The following is a 17,697-nucleotide window of genomic DNA, read 5'->3' as shown; positions in this document are numbered from 1 at the left end:
TCAAGAAGACCAAAACTTATTTATTTATTTATTTATTTATTTATTTTTAAACTTTTTCATATTTCATAGTGGCAGGTCACACTTTTGCACAAACTTCCATTTCCAGGTCATGTGATTATTAGCAATTGAGGCGTTAACATAAACGCTGGTGCTATTTATGCCCGATTTTTGGCAACACAGCCCTCGCCTGTGATTTCAACACATCAATGCCCAGTCCAACTACGAGGACCACGTAGTGGTCGCACTGGACCTCCACTTTCCCATATATCGTGGGAACGGTATGACACACAATTTTAGTGGTTTTGACCGTTTTAGTGGTTTTGACCTTGTTCATAATGTGGTATATCTTGAAACCGGTGTAACCGGCCCATGTCTACCTGGAACATCTTTTTATAGAGCAAGAATTATTTTTTGCCACATCCTCAGAGAGTTCTTTGCCATAAAGTGCCATGTTGAACTTCCAGTGACCAGTATGAAGAGTGTGTGAGCGCAATAACACCAAATTTAACACATCTGCTCGCCATTCACACCTAAGATCATGTAACACTGAGTCACATGACCCCAGGGAGAAAAAAAATGCTTAATTGGGCCCAATTTGTAAAGTTTATCATGTTTGTTGCCAGTGGTTTAAACATTCATGGTTGTGTTGTGTGTTGAGTTATACTGAGGGGACAGCAAATTTACACATTTATCCAAGCTGTACACTGACCACTTTACATTGTGTCAAAGTGTCGTTTCTTTGGTGTTGTCCCATGAAAAGATCTAATAAAAATTGCCAACATGTGAGTGGGTGTAGTCACTTTGGTGACATATTGTAGTAAACATTTTGTGCTACTCATGTTTCTTTGTGTCCAGGGCCTTTCCCATCTTCACACCCATAAAGTCATCCATAGAGACATCAAGGGCCAGAATGTTCTGCTGACAGAGAATGCAGAGGTCAAACTTGGTATGCTGAGTGTTCGAATGTGGTTAGTTTGTTCATGAAGCAGGTAGGTGCACGGCCTAAACGTTCCATATTTTCTATGTGCAGTTGATTTTGGAGTCAGCGCTCAGCTTGACAGGACGGTAGGGCGAAGAAACACTTTCATTGGCACACCTTACTGGATGGCGCCAGAAGTCATCGCCTGCGATGAAAACCCAGACTCTACCTACGACTACAGGGTAACCGCAGCTCTGCAGTGTGTGTGCTGAGAGCATATGAAAGTCACAGGCTGATAACCATAGCCATAGGCTGATGCGCTCTCCTCTGTTTATTTTGCAGAGCGATATTTGGTCCTTGGGAATCACTGCCATCGAAATGGCTGAAGGAGCACCTCGTAAGTCATTCATTAATGGGTTTGGAACTTTTACTAGACACTTTAACCTGACTGTGGTTGAGTCATGCAGATCTCTTTCACCTCAGTCTCAAAGCTCTCTATGAATGAGTCTGTCTTGCAGCTTTGTTGTCTTCAGATGGACAGCTGACTCATTGTAATCAAGCGAGCATAGTCGTGAGCTGGCAAGCTGCCTGTGGAGACTGATTGCATGAATCTCTCTGGCCTGCTTTGCAGCGGGGGAGCTGTCTGACAATCCTCTCTAAACTAGGAAATGTTGTTTGTAGAATAAATTCTGAAATTTCATGTACAACAGTGTCCAACAACAAGATTGAATGATTGTCTTGTTTTATCTTTGTTTTTTTTAGCATTTATTCTTAATCTCCATGAAAATGGTTGTAATATACAGTATGAGCGCCATTTTAGCAGCTGCGTCTCAAAACATCGAGGCACTCTTGTTTTAACTTGCAACTCCTCCAATCTTTAACTGGAAACTGCAGATAAGCATGAGGAAACTTGTGATCAGAAGTTAGTATTTATTCAAACTGGCACTCTTGTGATACACACCACTTCAGTATGTTGATATTGTTTACCTTTAAAAAATCTGAAATACAAGATAATAAATACAACTTGTGCTGTTTTTTGGAGGTTGGTACTGTCTTACCTTGTAAACCACCAAGCTCTTCGGCATTCAAACATTTATGTAATTATATGGATGTGTATTACTCTTCCAAGATGTTGACATACAGTACATGTACAAGTATTTACCCATGTCCTGTTAATGGGAGATCTGTAAAAAATGTTATCTAGAACCGGTGCTAATTTTGCTGAAACATACTCAACATGCAGAGCTTCCATGTGGCACAAATGAATGTTTCCCTTTGTCTTTGGCTTTCTACACCACACTGCATATGTCCAAAAGGCTGCCTTACAAAATCCCATTTACTGTGAAACTCAAAAGCTAACCAGTCAGGTTTAGCAACCTACCTACGCTGGGTACAGCGTGACTCACAGTCCTTGCTCTTACATTCAGTGTAACAATAAGCCTGAGGCACTGGAGAAGATTGGATAACAGCAGCTATACCCGTGTTTGATGATACAAAGAATTGTTGCATTGATTACCAGTATTATTCTCAAGCCGCTGTGTGGAGGAATATATGATATGTCTAATGTCTTACACATTGGCCTTGTCTCCACTTTCCAGGGCAAATATCGATATGTTGCAGCTATCTAATAACAGCTAAACAAAAATGCCTTTTTTTTTTTCTTTAGCACTGTGTGACATGCATCCAATGAGAGCCCTCTTCCTTATTCCCAGGAATCCCCCTCCTAAACTCAAATCTAAAAAGTGGTGAGTTAAAAAAATTCTCCAATATTTATATCAAATTGTGCTTGCAGTTTTAATAGGCATCTTGTATGAAACCCCCCCCATAGGCGTAACAAACGCTTTAACCTCATTCCGGAGGCAAGGGCAAATGAAAGAGGGAGTTGTTCAAACATTTAAATACAAAACACATGAAATACAAAAATAATGCTTGATTAGTGTTCATAGAGTATCTGCGTTTGGGCATCTCTGTGTGGAATTTGCATGTTCTCCCCGTGCATGTGTGAGTTCTCACTCGGTACGTAGGATTCCTCCCACATTCCAAAAATATGCTTGTTAGGTTAATTGGAGACTCTAAATTGTCGATAGGTATGAATGGCTGTTTCTCTATACGTGCCCTGCCATTGGCTGGTGACCAGTCCAGGGTGTATCCCGCCTCTCGCCCAAAGTCAGCTGGGATAGGCTCCAGTATACCCCAGCAACCCCAGTGTTGTATAGAAAATGGTTGGATGGGGGCCGTACAGTGGTCTAGTGGTTAGCATGTTGGCCACACAGTAACAGTCTGGTGATCGGGAAGACCTCGGTTTGATTCTCCGTGGGGCATTTCTGTGTGGAGTTTGCATGTTCTCCCCGTGCGTGCGGGGGTTTTCTCCGGGTACTCCGGTTTCCTCCCACATTCAGGTCAGGTTAATTGGCGACTCTAAATTGTCCATAGGTATGAATGTGAGTGTGAATGGTTGTTTGTCTATATGTGCCCTGCGATTGGCTGGCGACCAGTCCAGGGTGTACCCCGCCTGTTGCCCGAGGTCAGGAATAGGCTCCAGCATGCCCTAATGAGGAGAAGCGGCATAGAAGATGGATGGATGCTTGATTAGAGCTTATTACATGTGGTAAGCTCGATTATAGTTAAAGTGATGATTGTGCGGTTGTAAAATATCTTAATGATTTATTATTTTACAAAATCATTGAAAAGCTATTCAACAACAGGTTAGACAAATTTATAAATAAGAAGTAATTGCTTTCAAACGGCCAATACAGATAGAGCTAACGTTTCAACTTCCATGGCACTAATCAAAATAACCGAGGAAATTACTAATGCTATAGACAGCAGAAAGTGAGCAGCTGCTGCAGTATTTATGGATGTGAAAAAAGCCTTCGATATAATTAATCATAATATCTTAATTAAAAAACTAGAAAGGTTTTTGAACTGGGTAAAAAGCTACTTAGCAAACAAGAAGCAATATGTGAAGCTAGGAGAATACATATCTGCGAGCTTAAATATATAGTGCAGCATACCCTAGTGATTATAAACCTTGACTCCTATTGTACCACATTGTTACACTGCCTTATCATTTTCCTATGTATTTAAAATATGCAAAGAGTGTATTTGGAATACAGGAAGTGAACAAGTGTATTATAATTGATTTGAAACAGAGAGGGGGTAGGATTAAATAAGCTTTGCTTCTTCCTACTCCTTTTTGGACATGTCCATTCATCCATCTTAATGCCGCTTAGCCTCACTAGGGTCACTGGGGTATGCTGGAGCCTATCCCAGCTGACTTTGGGCAAGAGGCAGGGCACACCCTAGACTGGTCGCCAGCCAATCGCAGGGCACATAGAGCCATGACAGGGCACATACAGACAGACAACCATTCACACTCCTCACTATGGACAATCTAGAGTCACCAATTAACATAGCATGCATGTTTTTGGAATGTGGGAGAAAACCAGAGTACCCAGGGAAAACACCCACGCATGGGGGAGAACATGCAAACGCCACACCGATATGCCCAAACGGGACATGTGGGACTGTGAATTGTGCTATGTGACGGAATCCAGTATAACTTGTAAAATACAGTCAATTAAACCATTGCCATTTATGTCTTACCACAAAATACCTGTATTATTATAAAGTCTAGTTTGCCATCTTTGTATTTTATTAACCTCCAACATGGTCTAATATAATGGTTAAGCACATTTTTTTGTGTCTAATTTCAAGTGCCTCTTGAAAAACATCATTTAGTACTATTTTGGACTATTGTTTAAGAAGTACTGTGGACATAAAAAGTCCAGCAGGCAATGCATCCTAACCTTGTTTCACTCTCAAACGTCCCCCTTCCTTCCAGGTCAAAGAAATTTATTGATTTTATCGAGGCCTGCCTTGTGAAGACATACCCCAGCCGACCATCCACAGAGCAGCTGCTCAAGCACTCCTTCATCAGGGACCAGCCTACCGAGCGGCAGGTCAGGATTCAGCTCAAAGACCATATTGACCGGACGCGCAAAAAAAGGGGGGAGAAAGGTGAGTAAATGTGATTGGTGGAAATAAAAAGCATGATTTGAGTTGACTGTGTTATATCACAATGTTGTGGCTGACCTGTATTGTAATTTTAATCACAGAAGAGACAGAGTATGAGTACAGTGGTAGCGATGAAGAGGATGAAAATCGTAGCGACGACAGAGAGTCAAGGTAACTTCTCTTCCCCCCCCCCCCCCCCCCCCCCCCCCCCAATTTTTTTTTATTTTTTTTTAGCATTTTTGTTTCTTTTATCAAGTGTGATAGTGATTTTAAGAGAACAAGCAATTCTTACTGAGTGAAGCTGCCCAAGTTTATTTCAGGAATGGCGCTTGTCTAGTTAGGTCAACAACATAAAATTTGCAAATCAAGACCCAAAAAATCCAGACATGTTTTATAGTCTTGCACTGCCTTCTTTAGACAAAAAATGTCTCGTAAAGGGAGTGGAGCCTCGGGCATCAAACAAAATCTCTTCATATTCAAATGCAAATATGCAATATAGTAACACCATCTTACTGATGCTTTGTTGAGAATCGCGAGCATGTAAAAATGCTTGAGACCAAACGCAGTCTTATCAGTTCAAAACACCCACTTCAAACGTATCATATGCAAAGTAGTGACGACCCAGCGTGGTTTACGTGGTCTGTTTAGGCAGCAAACATGGTGGCATGGCATGGTGGAAGAGTAGTAGATAAAGAAGGTCCCTGGTTTGACTTTGACTTGGATTGCACTGAAAGGAAAACTGCACTTTTTTGGGAATTTTGCCCATCATCCACAATACTAATGTAAGACATGAACACACATGTCTTCCTCTTTTCTGTGCGTTCTAAAGATATAAAAAAGAGGCAGGTAATTCATGCATGTTATGGGACACACCTATTCCGCCTAGAAAGCCTGCTATTGAAACCCCCAAAAACCTCCAACAAGGTTTTATACTTTTATGTACATGCTGTAACCATGTAGTAACAGGCACATTCATGATAACATGTAGTACTTCGAATATTTTGCCGTATTTTGGTCCTTAAATATTACCGGAACTTCCTTCATGGGCGCATTGATTTCTCATGACGACATAGAAACGAACACCTACACTAAGCATTAACTTTTCCAAACTCAAAAACAAAAACACAGCAGCAGTGGCAGCAGCACCAATATGTGACCTTACCTTTCAGTAGTGACCTGAGGCATTGTGAGCGCTGCACTGACAAGCTGCGGGTGAGTGTGTGGCGAAACTAGTTGCTGGCCAGTGTGGTAGGTTCGTCCCATTATGTGCATTAATTACCTGCCCCTTTTTGGCTGTTTTTATATCTTTAGAGTGCAGGAAAAAGAGAGTCTCACATAAGGATTGTGGATGATGGGCAAAATTTAAAAAAAAAAAAAAAAAAAAAGGGCAGTTTTCCTTTAACACCTGACCACCAATGTCAAGTTATTTTTGTCATTTTCTGAACAATCATCTCTGACTGTTATTTTATCTATCAAATCACCAGCTCAATCCTCAATGTGCCTGGGGAGTCCACTCTGCGCCGTGACTTCCAGCGTCTCCAGCAGGAGAACAAGGAGCGCTCGGAGGCCCACAAGAGGCAGCAGGCACAACTGGCCGCTCAACGCAGGGACCCTGAGGAACACAAGAGGCAACTTCTGCACGACAGGCAGAAACGCATTGAGGAGCAAAAAGAGCAGCGTCGGCGACTGGAAGAGGTAGCATCAATAGACGCTGAACCTTTTTAAGGATAAATTCGCAATTAGAGGGGCACATCACTTGTGATATTACAACACATTACCGAATCCACATTATGAATTCAAACATATATATATATATATATATATATTTTTTTTTTTCAAAGCAATGTAGTTCACTGCAGTTTGATTGCACTCATAATGTTTTCAATACTCAACGGCCTGTTATTGGCGACATCTCATTTCCCCTCAAAGTGTACTTCTCATTGTTTTAATGTCTGTCAAGAATGTTGTCTGAATTTCAAAGATTATGAATGCAGTGTGTGTGCCAGTGCGTGAAACCGAATGTGTGTAGCTGAGAGAATGTCTTGTCTGCTCTGTCTTTTCTGAACTCGGCACAAAAATGGAGGTTGTACTGTCCAAAATTTTCCTGTGCAAATGGTGCCCCTGTGCTCATTTCCTTTTTTTTGTCACCCTCTTCTCTCTCAGCAACAGAGAAAGGAGCGAGAGATGGTGAGGCAGCAAGAAAAAGGTCCCCATCGGAGACTTGACGATATGAGACGGGAGGAAGATAGAAGGTTGGCTGAAAGAGAGCAGGTAACCAACCACAGGGGAGAGTGGCTCCAATCAGCCAATTGGGGTGAAGTGTGGGTGTGTCGAAGAGCAGTGTTGTGCAAGTGGTGAAATTCCACGAGTAGGTTGCCATAGCAGCAAGGGTCTAAATTAGTGTATTTATTCAGAGATGAGTTTTCTGTGGGTGAGCTCTCTGCATCTCTCTTGCTCCATTTCCTGTCTTCCCTCTGAAACTGCCTAGTGCAATGTTACAGTCACTTGTTAGTGCTACATTCAGATTTCGTCTTAGTATGATGCTTCCAATAATGCTTCCAGTCTTTTCTTGAATCACATTCTTTGAACACAGATCAGATATTAAATGCTTACGTTGATACTTCTTGATTCAATTCCCAAACAATCCCAACAATTGAGCATGTTTTCTGTCTTAAAATGTGTTTAAAATCATTGACTTCCTCCAGTGTTCATGTGGTTTGCTGCTGTTTACTGGAGCAATGTTACATAACTGTTCTCTGATTTCGTTCTGTCCCCCTCCTCTCATATATTTGATTGCTCCTTTCACACCTTTCTTCCTATCCTCCTTGCTTCCTCACCTCTCTACAGGAGTTTATCAGGCATAAGTTAGAGGAGGAACAGCGGCAGCTAGAAATCCTTCAGCAGCAGCTGCTTCAGGAGCAGGCACTGCTTATGGTAACTAGTCCTCACTGTTGTCATCATGTCTGGCTACTAGTGGTGGGCGTATCCATTCCGCGGTGTCTATATCGATACTCACACGGGTATCAAATGAGTAACTATTACTCTCAAAAGTGTCAATACGAGCGAATAAATGGGAAAAAAAGCATTTATCACTTCCATATTTTTTAGGGTAACTTAATACATATAGGCATTGGTGCTTGCAACTGATGCTCTGATTGATCGGCCACTGATCAGTACTGGACAATTTTCGTGGAAAGCATGTGATTGGCATGTGCTGATCAATGCCATTTAAAGCCAATCACAAAAACCGATCACCTGTGGCCTGTACTACTGCAGCCTGTAAAGATCCCTGTGTGCACTATAGTGTCCTGCTCTAATGTCTTGGGTCGTGTCCTCCTCCCCCTTTCCTTCACACTGCGCAGGTGTGCAGCGGCAAACACAACATGTCGGCTGTGTAGAACTTACAGTATATGCCATTTCTGAGAGCGATGTAAAGTTTGCATCCTGCAACACATGCCACAAAAATATCTCGTCCTTACTTTACCCCTCATACGGCGCCCCTTGGTAATAGCACTCATCATAATGCAATTGAAAAATTTACAGTTAATACATGTGATCAGTATCGGCCGATCTATATCAGAATCGTCAGCATAAAACGCTGATTGGAGCATCCCTAGTTAAGAGTACTAGTATTAAACAACTTGTGATGTTTCAAGCACAAATCACGTATTACCCTTACTATTTTTACACCGTTCAACCTGCTTTTATTTATATCCACATATATGCTTTTATTTATATACACACACACACACACACACACACACATAAAACTAAAACATACAGACTGCATACGCACGAGGCACAACAAGCAAAATTTATACTAAACCTAAACTCAAATGCTCATGAAAATGGGAACTGCAGAGAAAATTGCCTCACAGCAGAAACTATATATTCATCATTTCTTCATACTGCTTCATCTAAGTGCCCAGTTATTCAATAAACATCAGAAATTTACTGCCAAGATTACAAACCCTGCTCTGTTGCAGGAAAATAAGATGGAGAACATAATGTATAAAAGCGGGGGAAAAAAGTCTGTACCAGTCAGCACCGGCACCAGCCGTGGAGCAAAGTAATAAAGTTACACACACAATGCTCTCGTCATTAACAATACACTACGATAACACACACCTTCACCTATTTAAAACAAATATTTCTAGAAATGAATAATAATGAAAGTGTTCTGGCAGAGTGATGCAAAGTAGTAGCAAATATGGACCACGCATGTCAACTGCAGGCACCGGGAAGCAACTTAACAGGGGCGCAATTGTAATGTTTACAACAAATTCATGTTTATACACTGCACCCCCATGGAAAAACAGGGCTTCAAAACAGTGCAGAGTGACTTGGTGTAAAAACGCATAAATGTTAGACATGATAGAAATGTTTTCATCTGCTCCGTTCATTATGGAAGATAAGCTTTCAGCTTTCACCAGAATATGGCTTCCAAATTGTTGCATTCATATGGTAATATGCATTTTGTACCATCCTTGGCAGATTACAGATGCTTTTGCTTTTTCCGCATGTTCCTCTTCTGGTCGATATGAAATCATCAGTAATGGACATAGACATTCATAGCTGTCAATGAAACAATAGCTATGCTTATATGATAAGATATGAATGCAAGTCAGTGCTTAGGAAGTGACTCATGCTTAAATTTCTTTATTTGACTGACTCACGGTTACACTTTGTTTATTACACCGCATGGAATGTGAAGCTGCAGAAACAAATCCATATTTGTTTTCTTTGTGGGTTGGTAATTGACTCGCATACAGTATTTTAGAATAGGAGCATACATTTGTGATGATAAAATCAATGTGGTCTGTTGGCTAAACCTATGAAACCTTTATATATGGAGGATAAGTTGTGGTTCTTTGGTGAGGTGCATGTCTTCTCTGATATGTTGAGCGGCATCCTGACTACAGTGTGTCCCTATGCTCAGGAGTATAAGCGTAAGCAGCTGGAGGAACAGCGTCAGTCCGAGCGGCTGCAGAGGCAGTTGCAACAGGAGCATGCTTACCTAGTGTCTCTGCAGCAACAGCAGCAGGAAAAGAAGCCCCAGCTCTACCACTACAACAAGAACTTGGAGCCCAACAACAAACCCACATGGGCGCGTGAGGTAGAACTGTGTGAATTGCTTGTAACACACACACATTCAACCTGCAATACGTTGCTACCCTTCTAAATCCATTCCCTGTTATTCTTAATCCAGGTGGAGGAGCGAAGTAAACTCAACAGACAAGGCTCTCCCAAAATCTGTACCACTGTCTCTGACACTGCCATCCAGTCACGCTCAGACTCTATTAGCCAGTCTGGAGTGGCCCAGTCTGCTCAGACGCCTCCAATGCAGAGACCTGTTGAACCACAAGGGGGGCAGGGCAAGGTGGGTGTTGGCAATTACAAGCCTCCTTCTGAAACTACTTGACCTTGAAATTCTTACCTTTTGGCTACCTTTTCCCTTTTTCTACTACGCCTTTCCAACTTCGGCTTCTTTCTGGGATTGCACTCCTTTCTGGGCCTGCTCTACCTTCCTGGACTCCTGCTGCTACCCTACAGTTCCAGATGGCTCATTTGGTTCCACTGAAACCTTATGCCGCCCCTGTCCCACGCTCCCAGTCTCTCTGTGACCAGCCCACTAAGACCATGTCCGCATTCCCCACCCAGGATCCGTCCCTCACCCCTACACCCCGATCCATCCACTCCAGAGAGCTAGTGCGCCAGAACTCAGATCCCACATCAGAGACCCCTGCACCACAGGTGCACCAAATCAGGGAGGAGCGTGGGCCCTGGATCCGCTTGCCAGATGTGGAACTCCCGCCCAAGGTGAGCTAGAAGGATTCATGTGTACCAAGTACACGTGGACTACATTTATTTAGCAAGGCAGCAAAAACAGAAGAAGTGAAGAAGTGCCTAGTTGAGCAGTCTTGCGAGGGGTCTTAAATGTTTTAAAATTCAAAATCAATGTTCTCATTTTTAAGATGCTTTGCAAACATACACCTTTTATAATTCTCAGATTCCCCAGAGGACAGCGTCAATTGCCACAGCTCTCAACACCAACCTGACCTCTGGCATTCGGCATCCAGTGAGAGCCAGGTACCCAAATGATCCTTTATTCTAATTTAGAGTCAACCATTCACACAAGTATTATTCTGCACGAAAACATGCTCAATTCTTTCCACTTTAATATAAAAGTAGTGGGTGTTTTCTAATTTAAGCTTGAATTTTATGGTGATGTGAGACCATTTGTGTTCTCAACAATGGCAGTAATCCAGATCTCAGCCGAAACGATCGCTGGGAGAGAGGAGACAGTATGGCCATCATATCTAATCTGCCACAGACAGGCTCTTTAGAGAGGCATCGCATCCTCAGTGAGTCCCTTCGCCAGGAACGCTCCTTCTTCAAACAACAGTGCACATAACTACACAAACACTATGATTATTTTTAGGTTCCTCCAAAATGGATTCTCCCATTCTCTCCAATGATAGTCGTCATAAGCCAGGGGAGTCTCGCACCTCATCTCGCCCTGGGCGTCCAGCTGTAAGTATCTGACATTTACTACTTGTAAAACAAGTTCTTGTATCACGCAATCGCTGGGTTGCAACAATATGACATGGAGGCACTACGCATCACTTCCGCTGTTCGGATGGGGGGCAAACATTTCAACCCAGTACACACCCCGTATCGTTGTACAGTGATTGGTAGATTAATGTGAATGTGAGTGTGCATGATGTGTTGCATGAAGACATGAAATAGTTGAAAACAAGGTGAGCAAACAGTGGTGAAAGCTTATCTTCTAGGTCAGACATAATGAATAGCACTTCTAACATGTCTATCTGCGTTACACCAAGTCACTTCATCCAAGTCCTTCATCGTTTCTCTGCACTGTTTTCCATGGGGGACTCGCATAGGAACATTAGTTTGTTGTAAACACTGGTTCGGCTGGTGCACACTTTTTCACCCCTCCTTGTTTTATATGTTACTTTCCATTTTTTTTCTTGCAACAGAGCAGGCTTTGTAATCTTGGTCGTATATTTGTGTTTTTTATTGAATAGTTGGGCATTTACACAGTTGGAGCATTTAGATAAAGCGGTATGAGGAAAAGACAAATATAGTTTTTTGTTGTGAGGCAATTGTTGCTGCATTTCCAATTTTATGAGCATTTTTAAGTTCCCACAATATTTTAACTTTGGTTTTAGTATAAATATTGCTTGTTGTCAGACAAACTAGTGCGTGTTCATATTCGGCTCCACTCGAAGAGAGGGATATTTTCAGCAGCGAGCTACGAACATGCTTGATTTGACCCCCAAGCGGTATGTCACATGCAACCCAGCAATTCTTGTTTGTTGATTTCTCAATAAAACTAAAATAAACTATCATGCATGTCTTCAGTTTTTATGAAATACAGTACACTAACGAGGTATTCTCTCCTAACTTTGACACTGTTGTTTCCCCTCACGCTTCTCCCCTTCCGAAATCTGTATTGACATTTCCTCAATTGTAGAGTTACAAGAGAGCAATAGGAGAGGTCAGTACTGTAGTGTATGGATGTTCAGTATTTATGCTTGACTTTGCATCTGCATTCACTTACAGAAAACAAAGATGGAGTTGCATGCGTTACACTGTAATGTCTTTCATAAAGGTGGTTTGTCACTGTGTGGTATGTGTAAAAATAGGGACTTCATCAGGTGATCGTTAAATTCCTATTTTTTTGTTACTACAGTATTTCTCCGGCAACCCTTTCACCTTTGTTTGTGTCTGTGTTCATTTGAAGTTGTCTGCTCATTTATTTTAATGGAGACTTGTTGGAATTATATTATCACACTTCAATAAATTAATGACGGTGCACAATTGCAGGACCATGGCCTCTTTGCCAAAGAGCGTGCTGAGGAGCAGCCGAGGCCTCCAGTCAAGGCAAATGACTACTCCTCCTCCTCGGAGAGCAGCGAGAGTAGTGAGGAGAGCGAAAATGGGGAGGGAGTGGAGGAGGAGGAGAGCCCCACTGATCGGTAATATTGTCATCCTGGGAAATAAAAAAAAAATGAATTGCTACTGGATCAGCTCCTTTTTGTTTCAGTCACAGGGACGTGGACACTGATTCTGTCAATACTATGGTGGTTCATGAAGATGAGGGTGAGGAGGGAGAAGGAGAGCAGGCTGGAGGTTATGGAGATCAGACAATGTTGGTGCAGAGGGTGAGTGTATGTGTAATGAAGCGCAAAATGCACTGTGACCTGAATGAAAAGCCATTGGAATGCACATCAAACACTATTACAGAGTACACAGGCAAGTTCATCTGGTACTTAATACAATAACCAAATACACTTAATAACCACACACTACCCAACAAGGTGGGAGAGAAGCCATGGAAGCATGTTGGGGTCATGTTCCACACAGTTAAATCACATAAATAAAATATCTTACACATAACCATTAATCATCCAAGCTACCTTAAATCTAAGAATGCCACTGATTTACACTGATTATTTACAGTATTTAAGAAAAAACTATAAATCCATCTTGTGTTTTCTCTTTCTCTTTCTCTCTTTCTCGTTCTCTCTCTTTGTCTTTCTCTCTTTCTTTCTCTTTGTCTTTCTCTCTTTCTCTTTCTTTCCCTGAGAGAGTGGGCAATATGACACAGGCCAGATGGATCTTCCAGGTGGCTCATGATGTGTTGAATGCATCACTTTCACTTAAGTGTTTATGTATTTATTTATTTTATTTCATGCCCAAAGAGTTTGTTTTTTTTTTTAATTGATTTAATAGAATTCCCCAACACCATAAACATGTCTATACAAATTGTTCTCATTAGGGTCAGAGGTGAGCTGGCTCGGGGCGAGAGGTGGGGTACACCCTGGACTGGTTGCCAGCCAATCACAGAGCACATATAGACAAACAACCATTCACGTTCACATCTATGGATAATTTTGAGTTTCCAGTTAACCTAACATGCATGTTTTCGGGATGTGTGAAGTAGGCGGAATAGCCACAGAAAACCCACGCACGCATGGGGAGAACATCCCAAACGGTGATTTGAACCCTAGGTCTCCTGACTGTTTATGAGACAATGTTGGTCAAATTAAATACACATTTTTCGATAACCATCATCTTTTTGTTAGGTGTTTTAGCCTCAATAAGTAAGGAACATTGCTGTGCTTGAAATTTTGGAATCTACGAGACAATGTTGGAGAAATTAAACATACATTGTCCTAAATGCTGCATAATTTTGTAAGAGGTTTTAACCCTAATAAGTAAGGAAAACATTTCTTGCCCTTAAATTGTGTGCTTGAAACACTTGAATCTATGTTTTGTTTTTTCTTATACCTGATAGACCCCAGAGAAGCGGAGCCACAATGGATACACTAACTTGCCAGATGTGGTGCAGCCCTCTCACTCCCCCACTGATTCCACCACACACTCTTCCCCTGGGAAGGACTCTGTGTATGATGTAAGAATGATGCTAAGTATATCTGCCCTAAATACTTGGTTTATTTTCCTGTGCTCCATATACTGCATGCCATCCCACCATGGAGCATCACATAGGAAGTGAAATTTCATGACAACAAGTTATTCTGGGTTTGTCAATGTACATGGCACTCTTGCATCTTGAAACTCTGTACTGCCTTTTTAAAATGTTTTTTTTTTTTACATTTTATTCTTTATTTTTATTATGCTTTTTTATTCTGCACTGTGGTTTTAACCCCATTTCAACTCTTTACTTTAACAATTGTGTTAATTTGGTTACATTAACAATTAGGCTAAGGTAATAAAACTTCTTATGCTCGAAAACTAGAATCCTTACAGACAATGTAATAAATTAAACGGCTTTGTAGCGCTCATCCATGTGGTTTGGTCCATCAGTATCAGTCCAGATGTTTGGTCAAGGCACCTGGCAAATCTTCCTTCACTACATTTGTGGATCTTGGAATGTACCAGACACCAGGAGGTACCGTGGATAACATCTCTGTTAGCAGTGAGTCAGAAGGCTTTTCAGAGTTTGTCTCAACACTTTCATAATTGAAATAATACCTTCTGTAATATTGCTGCATAAATTATTAACCAGTCATTCCCTGTCCCACTTTGTACCACATATTATTTCCGTGTCTAATCAAACCATCCTAATGGGCCCCTTCATGTTTTAGGCTCAAGATTTGAGCAGCTAAAGATGGAGGTGAGGAAAGGCTCCATGGTGAATGTAAATCCCACCAACACTCGCCCCCCCAATGACACACCTGAGATCCGCAAGTACAAGAAGAGGTTTAACTCAGAGATCCTATGTGCTGCGCTTTGGGGTAAGAGGGTTAGATTTTCAATTTACTTTTCAATTTCATATTACAAATTATGGAATGAATGAAATATTTATTCATTGTTGTTGGATGAATTATGGAAAATGGAAACAAATAATTGGAAAAGTTTCCGCATCCATACAGCTATTCAGGTGTGCTACAAAATGGGGAAATAATTTTACTTCACTTTAACAAAACCAATGTTAATGAAAATGTATGTATATACAGTGGTAACTCTGTTTTTATTATGAAGTTATCCCAAAAGGTCAGCTGAAAACCGATATGTATGAAAACCGAGGACATTTTCCCCATAGAAAATAATGTGAATCCAATTCATCCCTACCAGACACCAAAAAATATTAACGAAAATACATTTTATAGAGAATAATTGGTTTTACATGCAGAAAACGATGTGAAATAATTATATCTGATGAATGGCTGGATAAATTATGAATGGATTGAACTTATTGTTGCGGATTTCCCGTACATCTCTGTACAAATTCAGTGGTGTTTCTCACCTCCTTTATTAAAGTGCTGGCACTCATAGCTTTCTTTGGTCCTATGGTGGTTTATTTAGCAGTCGCACTCCAATAAAAAAATAAATAAAAATGCACAGACAGTGAGTCAGCGACGCGTGGGGTGGTTTGTTTGGGCACTCGATTTTGCAGAACGATATAGTACAGGGCAAACGGACAATTTTTTTATGAGGCAAGACCAAGTCACACCAAAACTAAGGCATACAAAACCCGAGGTTTTACTGTATATGCCCAAAATACAATGTGTGATATGAAATGTAGATTAGTGGTCGCTGGTGCTCCTAGGACATGAATAACTTTGTGAAAGAAAGACCAAAGACCATCTGCCTGTATTATCAAAGCGTTTTTTAATTGAAATCAATTCCATCTCCGACGACTTTTCTCAAAAGCTACAGTAGTTAGCATAAGCACCATGTCTTCTGGTGATGGTTGCTAAAGAGTTGTCATGCTCAAATGGACATCACTGTATGGAGCTTTACAAATATTTTCATGATGATGGTAGAGTTGATACTGTCTATCATGTCATTGTATGAAATTCCCATCAAAGCAATCGGTTAACCTTCATGCATTAGCGATGGCTGTATCCTCATCCTGTTTCTACTGCATCTATAGTAATGTATCAACAGGACAAGTTGTAATCGTAACTGTTGTAATGTTTCCCCAGGTGTGAACCTGTTGGTGGGAACAGAGAATGGTTTGAAATTGCTTGACCGCAGCGGACAGGGCAAAGTCTATCCACTCATCAACTCTCGCAGGTTCCAGCAGATGGACGTTCTGGAGGGCCTAAACCTGCTTATCACCATCTCAGGTCAATACTGTACTCATTACTATGTCTGCTGCTGGGCCATCTTTTGGAACAGCAAATGTTTTAAAGAGGATTTATGGAAAACACCCCACCAATCCTGACTGCTTGTGCAACAAAGGACTGGATTAGCAGTGGCTCGTTTGCATGAGATAGGACATCCCAAACCCAGCTTCTTTTAACAGGGCCGTTTTTGAGCATTTTAGGTGTTCTCTAATACGTGATTACCTTGGGGAATTTTGACCAAACCATGGTATATAGTATGGTTTCTTTGTTTCAGACATGCTTGACAAGTTTAAAGAACTGTACGTGGTTATATTTGCACAAACAACTTGTCCAAAAAGGAGTAGGAAGAAGCAGGGTTATTTCATCCTACTCCTTCTCCGTATGTGTTACTGATAATTCATTCACACCATGTTGTTTACATGTGGAAAGAAATAAGGTGTCTGTGCATTAAGGAAAAGAGGCTAAAAAAAAAAAGACTTCAATAAAACTGAAAAAATAAGAATACATTTAGTTTTCATGTTCAAACATTCAAAAATATATATTCAGTAATCCCCCGTTTATTGTAGTTAATTGGTTCCAGACTGAATTGCCGCAATGCAGGATTCTTTCTTTATAAATGGAATGTTTTCATAGTTGGAACATACTGTAGAAAACCTGTTTACGACCTTCTAATACGGTTTTTAAATGTTATTATAGCCCTCTAGACATGAAATAACACCCCTGTGGTCACCGTTACACTCGTATTACCCAAAACGGTAGAAATAGTAAAAGAAAATAAAACATTTTAGAGATAAATAAGACATAACATCGACTCACATGTTAGCATTGGGAGAGTTCTTTGTTTTTTTTCTGGACAGCATACTTCCTTTGGTGGTTATTGTCATGTATTGTCAATGTAGCATTACTTGCACCCAATGACCAGTGTAGTAACACGTCTACATAGCACGTCTTTGATTGTATCATGAATGAATGCCTTATATTTTTTTTGTCATTTATGCTTGAAAATGCTTAATTTACTCCAAGAATACATAAAATGTACGTAAATATGCATTTTTTATACTCATAACAGGCCATAGTCAACCATGTAACAGTGATAATTAATTAATTTATTTTGAAAAAATCAAAAAGGGACTCCGC

General features: G+C 40.9%; 1 protein-coding gene across 5 annotated transcripts in view; it reads left to right on the top strand.

Moving 5' to 3' along the window:
• The window catches only part of mink1 (misshapen-like kinase 1), a 36,720-nt gene that overhangs the window by 10,134 nt on the left and 8,889 nt on the right, over positions 1 to 17,697 (top strand). Inside the window, exons 5-26 of one of the 5 annotated variants that reach the window (XM_054754074.1) lie at positions 856 to 946; positions 1,031 to 1,161; positions 1,262 to 1,316; positions 2,586 to 2,664; positions 4,764 to 4,939; positions 5,038 to 5,107; positions 6,421 to 6,631; positions 7,100 to 7,207; positions 7,784 to 7,870; positions 9,876 to 10,052; positions 10,146 to 10,316; positions 10,490 to 10,756; positions 10,947 to 11,026; positions 11,198 to 11,301; positions 11,379 to 11,470; positions 12,435 to 12,458; positions 12,788 to 12,939; positions 13,008 to 13,125; positions 14,262 to 14,378; positions 14,792 to 14,903; positions 15,073 to 15,222; positions 16,417 to 16,560. In XM_054754074.1, coding sequence (XP_054610049.1) covers positions 856 to 946; positions 1,031 to 1,161; positions 1,262 to 1,316; positions 2,586 to 2,664; positions 4,764 to 4,939; positions 5,038 to 5,107; positions 6,421 to 6,631; positions 7,100 to 7,207; positions 7,784 to 7,870; positions 9,876 to 10,052; positions 10,146 to 10,316; positions 10,490 to 10,756; positions 10,947 to 11,026; positions 11,198 to 11,301; positions 11,379 to 11,470; positions 12,435 to 12,458; positions 12,788 to 12,939; positions 13,008 to 13,125; positions 14,262 to 14,378; positions 14,792 to 14,903; positions 15,073 to 15,222; positions 16,417 to 16,560 — 2,716 coding nt within the window. The remainder of the gene's footprint in view (positions 1 to 855; positions 947 to 1,030; positions 1,162 to 1,261; positions 1,317 to 2,585; positions 2,665 to 4,763; positions 4,940 to 5,037; positions 5,108 to 6,420; positions 6,632 to 7,099; positions 7,208 to 7,783; positions 7,871 to 9,875; positions 10,053 to 10,145; positions 10,317 to 10,489; positions 10,757 to 10,946; positions 11,027 to 11,197; positions 11,302 to 11,378; positions 11,471 to 12,434; positions 12,459 to 12,787; positions 12,940 to 13,007; positions 13,126 to 14,261; positions 14,379 to 14,791; positions 14,904 to 15,072; positions 15,223 to 16,416; positions 16,561 to 17,697) is intronic. The other 4 variants (XM_054754077.1, XM_054754076.1, XM_054754075.1 and 1 more) reach the window with 4 other exon arrangements.

Source organism: Dunckerocampus dactyliophorus, chromosome 16 (genome assembly GCF_027744805.1).
Source record: "Dunckerocampus dactyliophorus isolate RoL2022-P2 chromosome 16, RoL_Ddac_1.1, whole genome shotgun sequence".
NCBI classification, from domain to species: Eukaryota; Metazoa; Chordata; class Actinopteri; order Syngnathiformes; family Syngnathidae; genus Dunckerocampus; species Dunckerocampus dactyliophorus.
Note: the sequence above shows the minus strand (reverse complement) of the source record. Positions and strands in the feature narration are given on the sequence as shown.